The 14,364-nt window shown below is 38.9% G+C and overlaps 1 protein-coding gene across 18 annotated transcripts in view; it reads left to right on the top strand.

Moving 5' to 3' along the window:
- Positions 1–13,442, top strand: part of INO80D (INO80 complex subunit D) — a 70,215-nt gene extending 56,773 nt beyond the window's left edge. For all 18 annotated transcript variants that reach the window (XM_055573227.1, XM_055573217.1, XM_055573229.1 and 15 more), the window contains one exon: positions 1,424–13,442. In XM_055573227.1, coding sequence (XP_055429202.1) covers positions 1,424–2,589 — 1,166 coding nt within the window. In that variant the 3' untranslated portion in view covers positions 2,590–13,442. The remainder of the gene's footprint in view (positions 1–1,423) is intronic.
- The last annotated feature ends 922 nt before the right edge of the window (positions 13,443–14,364 follow it).

The following is a 14,364-nucleotide window of genomic DNA, read 5'->3' as shown; positions in this document are numbered from 1 at the left end:
GTCAGTATTTAGATTCAAGAAAACTGGTTTCTCAAATGAATTTTTCTTTTTTTTAAAGGGAAATAGTTTTTTTTAAATATGTTCAAAGTATTCCTCCTCACATGTAATGTGGACAGAAAATATAAAGTGCTGAAGCTATTTTATTCTCTTTAGAAGGTATACATTTTAAAAAAAATGATAATATAGGCTTAGTAAATCAGTAGGTTTGATAGCTAGGTTTATAACTTTATTCCTTTAAAATGAGTGGTGGTGTTGGTTGTGGTGGTGGTGGTGGTTTAGTCGCTAAATTGAGTCCGACTCTTGCAACCCCCTGGACTGTAGCCTACCAGGCTTCTCTGCCCATGGAATTCTCCAGGCAAGAATACGGAAGTGTATTGCCATTCCCTTCTTCAAGGGATCTTTCCGACCCAGGGATTGAACCCGGGTCTCCTGCATTGCAACTGAGCCACAAGGGAGCCCAAAAATCAGTAATTTTAGTTTATTTATTTTCTAACCTTTTCTTTTTGACTACGTTGCATGGCTTGTGGGATCTTAGTTCCTTGATCAGGGGTCATGGCAGTGAAAGCGCTGAGTCCTAACACTGGACCGCCAGGGAATGCCCCTACTTTAGTTTGTTTTTGAATAAAGACATTTTAAACTTGAGTTTATTGAACTTTTCAGAACTTGTCTTCATTTTGATACCCCACCCTGTACTTCACTTGAAGTGCACTTTTCCACAACAAAGTTTGCTTAACCCCACCAATTGTTTAGTGCTTTCAAGGGAAATCTTTTCTACTCTGAGAATGTTTCCTTCACCATTAAAAACTGGATATTTTTATAGTGATTACTCCAGTTCCTAACAGTAGATTTTTTTGATATTGGAAGGAAATCAGGGTAGCTTCCATTTTATGAAAATTCCTTAGAAATGGGAGACGTGTGAGAGGGGAAGAGCAGAGAGTAATGCAGAAACGTGGGAAAAGGTAATCAACAAAGTGAGCTGAGCACTTGCTTTTGTGCTGAGATATATGTGTGAGTTCTGTGTTCTGGGTTCACGGGGCTGTCCCTCCAGGTGAAAGAGCCCAAGAGCAGAAGAGCTAACAGGGTTCCTCCTGCACAGCCTTTTGTCTCAAATGTGAACTGATTGATATGCTTTCTGTTTTAATGTCTTAATATAACTTTGGGTAAAAACATACCTATAATCAGATAGTCACCCCGGGTTTTAAATAGATTCCTGAGCACTGAACACTGTGTTGAGATGGCTGTGAGAGTGCTGTCAGTGACCCGAAAATGTGGTTCAGGCTCACCTGTCCTGCCGTGAATATGTCACTCTTGCTCTCCTTAGTAGTCCTTAGTAGAATGTCTTGACAGATAGTTCTAATGTGTGGTTTTTGTGGTCAGGATGGTGGAAGCCCCGCTGACTTGTTGATAGCTCTTGTTTACCCAGGAAAGAACGGAGACCTCCTCCCCACCACCGAAGAGGCCGAGGAACTTGAACGGGCCTTGCAGGCCGTGACTTCTCTCGAGTGCCTGAGTACCATTGGGGTGCTCACCCAGTCAGATGGTGTGCCCGTCCAGGAGCTGTCAGACAGAGGAATAGGGGTTTTCTCCACAGGGACAGGAGCGTCGGGGATCCCGTCCTTGAGCCGAGAGGTCAACACGGACCTGGGGGAGCTGCTGAATGGGCGTATAGTCCATGACAACTTCTCTAGCCTAGAGCTGGATGAGAGCCTGCTCCGTTCAGCTACCTTGTCTAACCCACCTACACCCCTGGCAGGGCAGATCCAGGGGCAGTTCTCTGCCCCCGCCAGCGTCGGCCTTACTTCTGCCACTCTGATGAGCCAGAGTGCCCTTGGGGAGAGAGCCTTCCCAGGACAGTTTCATGGACTTCATGATGGCAGCCATGCCTCCCAGAGGCCACATCCTGCCCAGCTGCTGAGCAAGGCAGATGACCTAATCACCTCACGACAGCAATACAGCAGTGATCACTCACACTCCTCGCCCCATGGAAGCCATTATGACAGCGAGCACGTGCCGTCTCCCTACAGTGACCACATCACCTCTCCCCACACGACATCTTACTCTGGTGATAACATGGCAGCTACCTTCTCAGCAGAGATGCCCGTCATGGCGCAGCACTTGCTCCCGACGCCACTTGAGGTGCCACTCGGAGGGGTCGTGAACCCCAGAACTCACTGGGGCAATCTCCCCGTCAACCTTGGAGACCCCTCTCCGTTCAGCAACCTTCTCGTCGCCGATGGGCATCTTCTTTCCACGTCCCTCTCCACGCCGCCCACCACTTCGAACTCAGAGACCACACAGCCTGCCTTCGCCACCGTGACCCCCAGCAGCTCCAGTGTGCTCCCGGGGTTACCGCAGACCAGCTTCAGTGGCATGGGGCCTTCCGCTGAACTGCTGGCCTCCACCTCCCCCAAGCAGCAACTCCCTCAGTTCAGCGCAGCCTTCGGCCACCAGCTGAGTTCTCACAGTGGCATTCCCAAGGACCTGCAGCCCAGCCACAGCTCGATAGCGCCTCCCACAGGCTTCACAGTAACAGGTGCCACAGCTACAAGTACCAATAACGCATCTTCTCCCTTTACCTCCCCTAACTGAGCGTGTCTGTGTGTTTGCAGGCAGGTGGGGAACCTGGTGTTTTCTATCTTCTTTTCCCTCTTTATCACCCACCCCTTCTCCCCCTTTTCCTAAAGAAGATTTTAAAAACAACAGACGGGGACTAGAGGAGAACTCCCCCTTTCCAGTTAAACAAGTTCCCCCTGCGGTGGACCTCGCTTCAGTGTTCACATGTGCTCCTTGGCACTGGTGCTCGTTCCCTCCTGGCGGGTCCACCCTCCCCCCAATGGTTTCCTTAGCGGCTCAGCACAGTGACTGGATAGAATCGACTTTCAGCAGCAAGTCCTAGAAGTGGAAGATACCTCAGATTACCAGTGCCCTTTACTATTTCCTAGTATCGCAGATCAATGCTTTCCATTCTAATACCAGGTCTTTACACAGGTGGTTCTAGCTAGAATGAGCCTGTTCATCGAGTTCTGTGTAAGAGATGGCAAATGGTGTGCAGAGGCAGATTCAAGCCTCTGTCTTAGCACCAACTGCTCAGCAAACACCACATGAGGCCAGGATTCCATTCCTAATTGTGATCATGTTTAATTAAAAAGAAAAAGAATTAGTCTTTTGACTGCCTGTGTATATGTGTGCACCCACGCGTGTATTTCTGTGCAGGGCAGGAAGCAGCTGTCCCATTGTTTTGTATTTTGTTTTCTTTCTTATTTCCTAATAAGTAGAAGTCTCTTCTCCTTTCCCACATCTCAGAGCCCTAATAAGGTTGGTCATTCTTTCCCACTGAGTTAGCCGACCTTGGTGAATGGAGAAGGGTGGCGGTTTGGCGGCGTGAGTAGCACAACCCTTTTCTGCTAAGTTAGCCCAGAACACACAAAGCTGAATTCACATCAGTGCCCGGCGGATGTGGTGAAGAGCTTGGCCAGAGGGACTGCAGGGGTTGCTGCGATTCTGAGGTCTGATGCTTGGTTGTAATGCCTTTTTAGACACGCATTTGTTTCTGAATCCCTCTTCCATGGAATATATTTGCAAGATGTAATTAAAGAAAATATTTTGATGTGAAAAGCAGGATAGTTCAAGATTGGTTTGGAGAGATGGGATCTGTGAACTCCTTGATCCATCTTTTGCTTTGGGATTTTTCATGTTTACAGTAGTGATTCTTCGGTAAAGTTTGTAAAATGTCGATGACACTTGTAGAATCAATGTACCAGTTGTGAAGTGACATGTAACATCTGAAGGATACACATTTTAAAATTTTCTTTCAAAGCAAAATATGGAAATTAGACATAAATCTTACTCACCCTTTGGTACTTTTAAAATAATTTTAAGTATTTAGGTTTAAGTTTGGGGAATTGTTTTGAAATACCAGATCTTGAAGGTTAAAAATCATATTGGATAGTTTAGTAAGTTGGTGACTATGAAATGAATATGTGAGGTTTCTTTTTAACCTGCCTTCTCCCTGACCCCCCACCCTCCGCCCAAGGGTGGAACTAGATTTTAAAGGCATCTGTTCTCTGCTTTTGCTGAGAAGTTTCACTGTCCCTTGAGATACCATTGGCTATTTATACCTGAATCTAGTCTAATTTACATATATATATTTTAAAAGACGCGTAGAGAGAACATATCTATTAATGATGTGATATAATAATTCATTTGTCAGGGAATATTTGATCTTAATTCCTTTTCAATAGGTAAAGATTTGGATGTATTTTCCTACTTCCTCTATGTATTTCTCTTTATGCCATGCTAATGCTAACCAGTCCCTTCTTTTGAAAGCTTTTCTTTCTCTGCTTTTTAAAGGAATGATGGTGATCAGCAGGCTTTATGCAGATACCACGTGCCTGAGATTATGGAGGGGAAATGTCACATTACTGTATGAAATCATGATACGCCCTATTTTGTATTTATTGAAGTTTTCTTTTTGTGGGCCAAAAATATGTTTGTAATATATTTAGGTTTTTTTTAATCATGATAATTGATTGGAAGATTTATTTTTTAATAGCTTTGCCTTTTTTGCAGATTGAGAAATTTCTAAATTATAAAATTATGTCACAAAGCAAAATTATATTTGGTAGCACCGTAAATTTTTATTCTGAATGGTGAGAACAGATAATCTGAGTATTTCTCACCTGTGAACCTATGTTAGTAAGCTTTTTAATTTTAATGTACTGTAATGAAATGATTATGAGTAGTTACCTCTGCTCAAAAGTGTCATTTAGTTCACTGAACTCTTCACATCCCATTATAACCATCACATGCTAATTGTCCATTCTTAGTGATTCGATTCCGTCTCCACTGTGTACTAATCACAGGTTGTAGCAGAGCAGCCCGTTGACTTTCTTTTCTACTGAGCTAAAAGTGGTACATACACATTGACTTTCCTATCAGCCCTTCTTTGACAGTGAAGGGAAAGTCATGGGATGTCGATTTGAATTTTTCTGGCAATTTGTCCCTTGTGGTAGCTGCTTAAAATTCTTCAGTTATGGAAACTGAGTTTGCAGTAAGTTGCACATTTTATTGTTTGCAATTTTCTGTTTTCTGTGCATTTTTAAGCCCTTTCCTGCTTTCTGGTAAGGAGGCATGAAATGATCAGGAATGTTGCCAGTTACAGCTTCACACCAAAAACTTTTGAGTAAATTCGTTTTTGTGTAGATGCCCACCATAAATAGCTGAAGAAAGGGCACCCGTAGAAAGTACCTGTGTAGATTTAAGAAAGTAGCAAAAAAACAAATTTTTCTTCTCATTTTATCTACTTCAAAATAAATATCCATGCTTGCGATTCACTTTACTCTTGCTGTTTCTTGTGAGTCCCTTTTTGGAAAGAGAAGAACATCTGTGAACCCAGAGATAACCGTTAGGTTGCTGTTTTAGCTAATGGAGCAATTTTAGTCTCTTAGTAGCAGGTTTGCTATTAACATGGAAAGAAAGGAATGAAGTATCTTTTACTCCAGAAATATGAAAATTAGTGTCTTTGAAATAGCACTCAATGCTCCAATAAGGCAATACTGGAATCAGAAACAAATTTGTTATAAGGTTCTATCTAATTACATGGATACTAGCTTTCATTTTAGTGTTAAAACTCAACTCATGAGAAATAGTGGCAAAGAAGGTTCACTCTGTTTCTGCAGTTCTTTGGGACCATTTATAAAGGCCAGTTAGATTGTGTTAATGTGATTCAATTTACAAAGTTGCTGCAGTTAATGGATACATTCTGTGCTCTGAAAATCTGAATTCCATGCTAATGTATAATGCTCACTGGCTGTGATCTATAGCATCCGAAGGAAAGATGTGTTTTTCTCCTTTACACTCTCTACATAACTGTTAATATTATTTTAGTTAAAGTACTTAAGACATTGATTTTCCCCTGTAAAAATGGCTTAGCAATTTGCACATCTGGGTAGATTATGTAGTTAGTAAACAATCCACAGTAGTAAGTAGCAATTACATTTAACCCACCAAGTGACAGACTATGCAATGGAAAATTTTTCTAATTATCACCACATAGCTTATATGGCAAAGGATTCTTTTCTCTAGTAACCTACCACGTGAACTAGAACTGTCTCATAAATGACTTCCTGAGCAATTTCATGTTGGCAGGCAGTGTGATGTGCCTAGAGTCCCTCCATGAAAAGAGTATAATTTAATGAGAAGCAAATAGTAGGTACGGACATAAAGTTGGAAAAAAATTTTTCTTTTCCTTAAAATCATAGTTACTGTCTTGAGTGGTTTAAGGCTAAAAAAAGCGAATACTTTATCTTTGCCAAATAATTATCTATAAGATTTATTTCTTAAATAAGCCTAATCTCTCAACTGCAAGTTAAGCAGCATCATTTTCTGTGACTAACACTAAAGCTTTTCCTTATCAGAGGTCGTTTGGTCCATGATTGTAATCCACAGAGGCAAAGACAGTGTCCATGATACACACAGCTGCCCTAGGTGTGTGATTTTCTTCTTACCTGAAAAAAATATTTCTGTTGATCCATACTACTGGGCTTTTATCATTTGGCAGTAGAATTTGAGCCTGTGTAGGTCACACCCATCCTGTAAGTTCACTGATACTTGCCTGCAGTCCTTCCTGTGCCCCTGCCTTGTGGGGCTGGTAATGGTGGTGGTAGCTTCATCCGCAGTGTTTGTGGGAGGCAAGTTGCTTTTTCTCCAAGTTAGTTCAAAAGGTTGCTGTGGTTTGGTATTGCAAAGAGCTGAGGCTATTAATAACACTAAACTATCATTTCAAGCTAATAGGTTTGAAATTCATTTAAAATTTGTTTAGGTATTTAGTTTCTGGTTTCTTCATCCTCTTTCTTTTTAGCCTTCTTTTAACACTCTTATTAAATTCTGTTTTTAATCTGGTGCATATAGAATAATGCAGTGGTTGTTTAAATGGTCAACAGAATTCTGCAGTTTAATGAGGCAATTTAAAGGATTCCCTGGAAGAAAGTGTAGTCAGTCTGAATGTTTCATCGCAGACAGCTACATTGCTCCAAGGACTTTTTTTCCTGCCGAGAATTATATTTCTTGGAGAAAGGTGAGTGTGGGAATATATATTGGACAGAACATAGATTTTGTTTCCCCCCCCCCCAATACATTGAAAACAACTGAATTTTAATGGGCATTCTATAGAAAAGTAAAACAATATAGTGACTGCTTAATACCTTGAACTTTATAAAGATTTCTAATATCATATATTGAAGTGAAGTGAAGTCGTTCAATCGTGTCCAAGTCTTTGCCACCCCGTGGACTGTAGCCTACCAGGCTGCTCCATCCATGGAATTCTCCAGGCAAGAATACTGGAGTGGGTTGCCATTTCCTTAGCTCCAGGGGATCTTCCTGACCCAGGGTTCAAACCCAGGTCTCCCGCATTGCAGGCAGATGCTTTACCTTCTGAGCCACCAGGGAAGCCCAATATCATATATTGGAGGGACACAAAATCCATGTTTAGTTAATTAAAGCAACTTTTTTTTTTTATGATACTGTCTTTCAAAAGATGTGTAATAAGAGATCAGTGAAGAATATATTTGAATATCTCAAGTGTTTTTTTCTGATCAGTGAGTTAGGAAAGAAAACATGAAACATAAATGAGTAATTGTCTCTTCTAGTAACCAGTGTCATTAATGCAAAAATTGTGGGTCAAACTTAGCCTTATTTCTAAATAGCAAAAATTCTCTCTTTTTACTCCTACTCTGATTTTTTGTTAGCTTCCCTCTCTCTGCACTGTGATACAGAGCAAATAAAAGGAAACGTGGCATTTGAGAGAGAGTGAAAGAGCAAATGTGGGATGACTTTTTTCCCCACCCCAGGTTCCCAAAGCTTGGGAATGTTTGGCTACTTTGAATGGCAGCGTTGTGGTGGTCTCAAGTGCAGTCTGGGAAAACAGTCTTCTAAGAGAAAACCTGTCTCACTCTTAGCAAAGTAGGGGAGCACAGCTTTCCTTCCGTTTTTCCCTTCTGCCTGCTTGCTCAGCCCACCCCCAGCACTGAAGTGTGTGTACACACACACATGCATGATCTGTACTGCTCTTGGCCCAAGAGAACCTTTTATTTCACTTGGTTCTTTTTTTTTAAGCTGGGGGCCACTGAAGTAAGCTCTATATGCACCCAAAGTTCCCCATGGAAAACTTTTCAACATGCAGTGCAGAAGGCTCCAGTGCAGTTTAAACTCCACCCTTGCTTTTACTTGGAGAATAGACTGATTTGCCCTGACATGGCTCCACCCTGCGTCATTGAAGTACGGTTGGCTCCAGCTGATGAGCCTGGAAGGGATGGGAAAGTTTGGTACTTAGGACGTTGTCTTCATCTGCTCGGAAGGGTTGAATCAGTTCCTCTCAACAGTGATAATTCTTTTCACTGTATAGTGTTGAGTATGTCTCAGGGATTCCTTGTGGAAATTAGGGCAGTTTTTAAAATAAGAAATTAGTTTTAAAAGCAACTAAAGGTGACTCATCATTGAGAGAGCGCAGGAAAGAGAAAACGTTTGGTTCGTAGCCCATGGTGTCTTGCTTGGGACGCTTCTCCTCCTTCAGGCTCTCATCTCAGCCTCAGCATACAGAATCCTTTCCCACCACGCACAGCTTTAAAACTTTTATTTAAAAATTTCCTTCCCCAATGAGCTTTCAGAATACTTATTGTAGATTTTAAGAGAAAAGGTATATTAATTTATGCTATTAACATCACCTCATAAATTATAAGTTTTATACTAAAGCTGTATTGAGTGTAATGAATTATGTTGCCTATGTGTTTAATAGCTAAAAAATTATATATGAGCTTTTTTTTTTTTTTTGACAAAACAAACTAGTGAAGCACCTTTTTACACTGGATCTCTGCCGTGTCAAGGTGTATAGCTATCCTTTGCTACCTTGCAGATATATAAACTAGAAGGATATCCTGGGGCCTCAAAATGTAGAACACCTTTAGACCATTTATTACTGCTCATAGAACCGTTGAGAAATCACGTTTCCTTAGTAAATGATCTGTGGTTTACACTTAAGATGGCTAGAAGCTTAGTTACAGGGTAAATAGAAATACATAGATCAAGTAAAAACTCCCAACTACTGTAGCTGGAATTTGTAAATTAAGTTTTTAAGACCTCTTTTATTTCCTATGGATTTATTCTTTTAATTACAGTTTATTCTGTAAGTTGGGAAGTAAAATAGGAAAAATAATAAATCTAGATGTTCTCAGTGTCTTATTCAGGAACTTTGTATCCCTCCTCACTAAGGAATTCCCACTGTGACTTAAAAATAGAATTAAAGTACTTGTGTGCATGTATTTGTCTGTGTTTTTACACACATGCAAAAATATACATTGGGGGCACGTGTATGAGAGAGATGAATGTGTGCTTACGTAAAAAGAGAAAGGCAACAGAATGTATGGTAGAAATATGATTTATTTAGTAGAGGGCGTTGGAGTTCCTTTCTCATTGTCTCTGTTGTATAAATACACCAAATTCTTGATTGTGTTATGTTAAAAGGCTAGCTCTGATATCATGTGCATTTTATTTCAAGCTTTTGATTAGCTTATGCTATGTTTTTAAAATAACACAAAAAACAGCAGGTTCTAAGACCAGCCTCTTGCTTTTGAGTGTAAAAATAAGAGAAAAACAGACCTGGACATGAGCTGTGTTTATCTATTGGGGTGGTGGGACCAGAGATCAGTTGAACCGTTTTTATGTTAATAATAGATTTCTTCATATTCTGAGTTATAAAATATTATTGATCACCTTTTCTTGGTGAAATAAAGAAAAGTAGAGGCCTTTTGTAAAGAATGCCATTTTTAAAGGGGCTCCTTTGTTTAAAGAGTTGGTGGGATCATTTCACCATGCACATTTCAAAGCTGGGTTGATTTCAGTTATTTCCAGATTTTTTTTTTTTTTTTAATTACTCAGTTGTGTTGTTATTTATGAAGTTAGCATGCCCCCAAACCACCATATTTTGGCTATAGGAAAATTATGATACCCTTGAGTTTTTACCTGGTTTATATGCAATTTTTAAAAAATGCATTCCTGTATTTTGAGTTTTGTCATTTTGCTATACATTCATTACTGAAGTGTCTGGTGGTCTAAAATAGTCAAAGCTAGAGTTTTATTAAATGCTCCAGTCACATTTATTTTTAATATTAAAAAATCGTACTTTGAAACATGCTAAAACAACTTCTGATAAATAACATCTGGATTTGTCGTTATCTTTGAAGCCTCATTCATTTTAGATATACTCAAGACCTAGGAAAGCTTTTTGTATGTTGTTTTTACAGTTGTATTTTTTGCAGCATCTCCCAGTTTCATTCACTCTTGCTTTATGGATTTTTAAAAAATCGGCGTATTTCTTGTACATATGCATGCAAATGAAAGAAGGGAGGTTGTATTGGTGCCATTTCTCCCTTCAGTTACTGGTTAATGGGATTTGCTAGAATAAATTCCCCTGATTGAAGGGTCAAGCTAAGCCCTTTTGTGTATATCTGTACAGAGATGTGTATATGGGATGTGGTGGCACTTTGCTGAATGTGAACTTGCCTTGTCGATGGAAAGATTGAGAAGTATTATGTTTATTTATACATTTGTATAAATCTATATATACACGTATGTATATGTGTGTGTATAGATAAATCTATATACATATATTTCCCTAAAAGAAAAAAAGTGTGTGTGTAACAGATAAACAGCCTTTGTTAAGCAAGATTATACATCTTTGGAGAATTGTGGATTATTCTATAAGCAAGAAGAGGGACAGTCTAGCGTAATCATCAGAGCGTACAAAGATGGAAGTCCTAAGGATTATAGTCTTGTTTATGAATTCCTCTTAGAACTGTTCTTACTTGCCAATCCCACTATTCTTCATTTTCATTGACTTCTAAGTCAGTCTCTCACCACTTAAAAATCACACTACTTTGTGTTTTTTTCTCCTTTATTAGGTCCTTTTCGCCAGAATCATTTGGCCTAACCATATTTCATTAACACTTCACTTGTCTCTGAAATTTCCCGGAAGACACAAATTTTGGCAATACTTTCTATGGTAATTTTGAAAATTGGGCATCATTTGTCTCAAAAACAACCAACCAATACACAAAAGACCAACATTCAAACAGAACTACTTTGAAAGTTTTACCTAGTTAATTTGGGGATGTTTTACTTAAATTGAAAAAAACATAATTGTGCTTTTATGATTGACATTAGTATTATATTTATTTTTTCATTTATTGTCACTAATTTGTCATTTTAAAATTTTGTTTTACTTTGTGATTTGATCATACTTTTACCATTTTCATTTTAATGGAAAGCCTCTTGAATTCTATAACTCATTTTCTTCATGATGAAACTGCTTTAATGAATTCTGCTATATTTCCTTTTGACTTTTCTCACATTTGTGACATTCTGTTTTAACTTTGCTGCAGCTCTCTAGAAAACTTGCATCCCTATATATTGTGCCTTTAAAGCTTTTATGCACACACAGACAGAAGTGTATATATACATGTTGGAGCATGTGTACATATACTTTCCTGTATACTCACACAGTATGTCTCTAGTATATATTGTGTGAGTGAATATATAGATACTCAAAGGCAATGAAATGTTGCTCTCTAGATATATATGTATATAAATAGTGTTGATATATTGTATATACACATGTATATGTATGAGTTTTAAATGGCAATCTTTTACATTTAGCAAAATGCTACCCCTACTGGAATATTGTCCCTGCGATAGCAGTTGTATGTAATGATTTAAAATACATTATCAAAAGTTATTTAAAGAACATTTAGAAGTCTCATCTAAAGAGGTCCACACATTATTTATTTCTCCTCCTTTTCCTTTTATTGTTATTATTTTTTTTTAACTGAAAGGGAGACTGTCATTTTAAAAACGCCACCTATCCCAGGAGAGGAAGAGAACTGGAGACTCACTTGAGGCCCCTCACGTGTCTTCCTCTCTCTGGAATGGAGACACACCACAAACCAGCCTGTTTATTTCAGTTATAAAGCAACCCTAACATTTCCATTACCGTATGTCATCCACCATCTCCCAGATCAACTTAATTCACCAATTTGCCTCTTCCTTTTGTTAATAATTAATGATCATTGAGATCATTTTGCCTGGGGGAAGTTAACTACTCTCTAGCTGCAGGGAAATTTATCACCTACTTGTTATTCTGCCTTGTTCAAAATTCAACTTTGAGAAAAGACAGCTCTCTCATGAAGCTATCTTAAGCAGGTTTTACATTTATTTAGTCAAAGGTCTTCCCAGACATTTTTTTTTTTTTAAGAACTCCAAGTCTGCATGTACCCGACCTAGATTTAATTCTTACTCCCCACAGCTTCAGGTATTTTTCCTTAGTATATCAATTTGACATGCTGAATGGAAGAATACTAAGAAAAAACTGTTAAGTATTTTATTTTATGATGAGTTGGTAGCAGATTCCATTTCAAGACCTTCTAGAGAGAGGAGTGTAGATGGACAATCCTAAATTGTAAGATGTTAACAAAAAACAGATGGAGTAAGAATACCCCTGAAGACACAAATAGAGAAGTTGGGGTTTGAGGGATTTCACAGAGTAGCTTAGCTAAAACTTGATATCAGAAGCAGCCTTTAACAGAAGCCTCTTGGCAGTTGTATGGTACTAACCAGAGTACTGAAGTGCACGCTGAAACCAAGTTGCAGTGGGAAATCAAAGGTGAGGTAACAGATTCAAAACCAGTAAAACAACAGGTTGCACAGTTTTGAAATCTCTTCTAACAAAGTAGCTGCACGGTAGCAAGGACGAGCCGTCCTCAAAGCCCTTCCTTCTCAGTGTTCTCCTTCACCTTGGCACACAAGTATGTTCAACAGGCCATACATTAGAATATATACACACAAAAAATTCAAAGCTGCTTAAAGGGAACTTACAAACTGAGACTCTTCTCTATGTTAATAGTGGCTAGAAGCTTAGTTATATGCACAAAAGCTAGAAGCCACTTGTTTCTACACAGACTGTAGGAGCAAGATGAGATTGGCAGGTTTAGGGACAGGGCCCCCAGTTCTGAGGAAAGGCGTATCCATGGTATTGGGTGTGCTATTGCTGGTGGGGAGACCACATTTGGGGAAATGATGGGCTTTGGTTTGTAATTTCCCTTTAAACAAGAAGAGATGGCTCACATTTTCCATGTATATCTCAATGAATGTACTGTATTACCATTTTAAAAATTTGATGAAATAATAATGGATTGGTCTCCTTTTGTTTTCTGGTCCTTGTTTAATTTGTTTAAGGGTTTTTGTATACAAAAGTTTACATTTTTATGTATATTTTTCTTGTGTAAAAACTGATGTAATATGTGTATAAAACACTGTATGTATTATCTGTATATAGTGTGACAAAATGATTTTTCTTTCTTTCTTTTGGATGTATTAATAAATCTTGCTGTGAAGTAGCCTTGCTCTTGGTTTAATTTCTTTTGCCTGGATGTTGATGGAAGCTGTTAATCCAGAGTAAGGATTTTTTCCTCTTTGTTAGCTAGAGTATTTATACATGTTTTTTATATCTTATATTTTGGCAAGAACTCCAGGGGGCTTTATTCATGGTTCTTTATATTTAGACTAACAGTGATTAATATGTGTCATATCTGTGGATCAATTAAGTGCTCCTCAAAGTGACTTTATGGTGGTATCCAACCTTGAAATCCAAGCAGAAGTTGCATAGGAAATTGTTATGTTCTATAATGGAGGTCTTGCAAGTCAGCTTCTATTTAATTTATCAGGAGCTCCTTTTTCTCTTCTTTTTCATAGTTTCACAAGTGTAAGAACAACTTCATGCTGTATAACCAAAGTAGTACAAACAAAAACCTTTTAACACTCTTCCTTTAAGGCATTGCCAAGTGCCTGCCTTGTATCTCCTTGGAATTGAATTACTTTTTTTTTTAATATGTAGATTGGAACTCTTCATTTTCTATGCTGAGGAATTGTGTGGTACTGATAGAGGCTAGGACAAAATTCACAAAGAAAAATTAGTAATGTTCTAATCACACTTTCCTCTTGTAGAGATTTATGATTTTTTACTTTTGTGGGACATTAGACTGTTTAAAAGATTATTTTTTATTATTTATTTTTGGCTGTGCTGTGTCTTTGTTGCTGCATGGGCTTTTCTCTAGATGCGGCAAATGAGGACGACTCTCTAGTTGCAGTGTGGAAGCTTCTCATTGCGGCGGCTTCTCGTTGCAGCTCCCGGGCTCTTGAGCCAGGCTCAATAGTTGCGGCTCATGGGCTTCGTTGCTCCGTGGCATGTGGGATCTTCCCAGATCAGGGATCAAACCCGTCTCTCCTGCATTGGCAGGCAGATTTTTTACCACTGAGCCT

This window comes from Bubalus kerabau, chromosome 3 (genome assembly GCF_029407905.1).
Source record: "Bubalus kerabau isolate K-KA32 ecotype Philippines breed swamp buffalo chromosome 3, PCC_UOA_SB_1v2, whole genome shotgun sequence".
NCBI lineage: Eukaryota > Metazoa > Chordata > Mammalia > Artiodactyla > Bovidae > Bubalus > Bubalus kerabau.
Note: the sequence above shows the minus strand (reverse complement) of the source record. Positions and strands in the feature narration are given on the sequence as shown.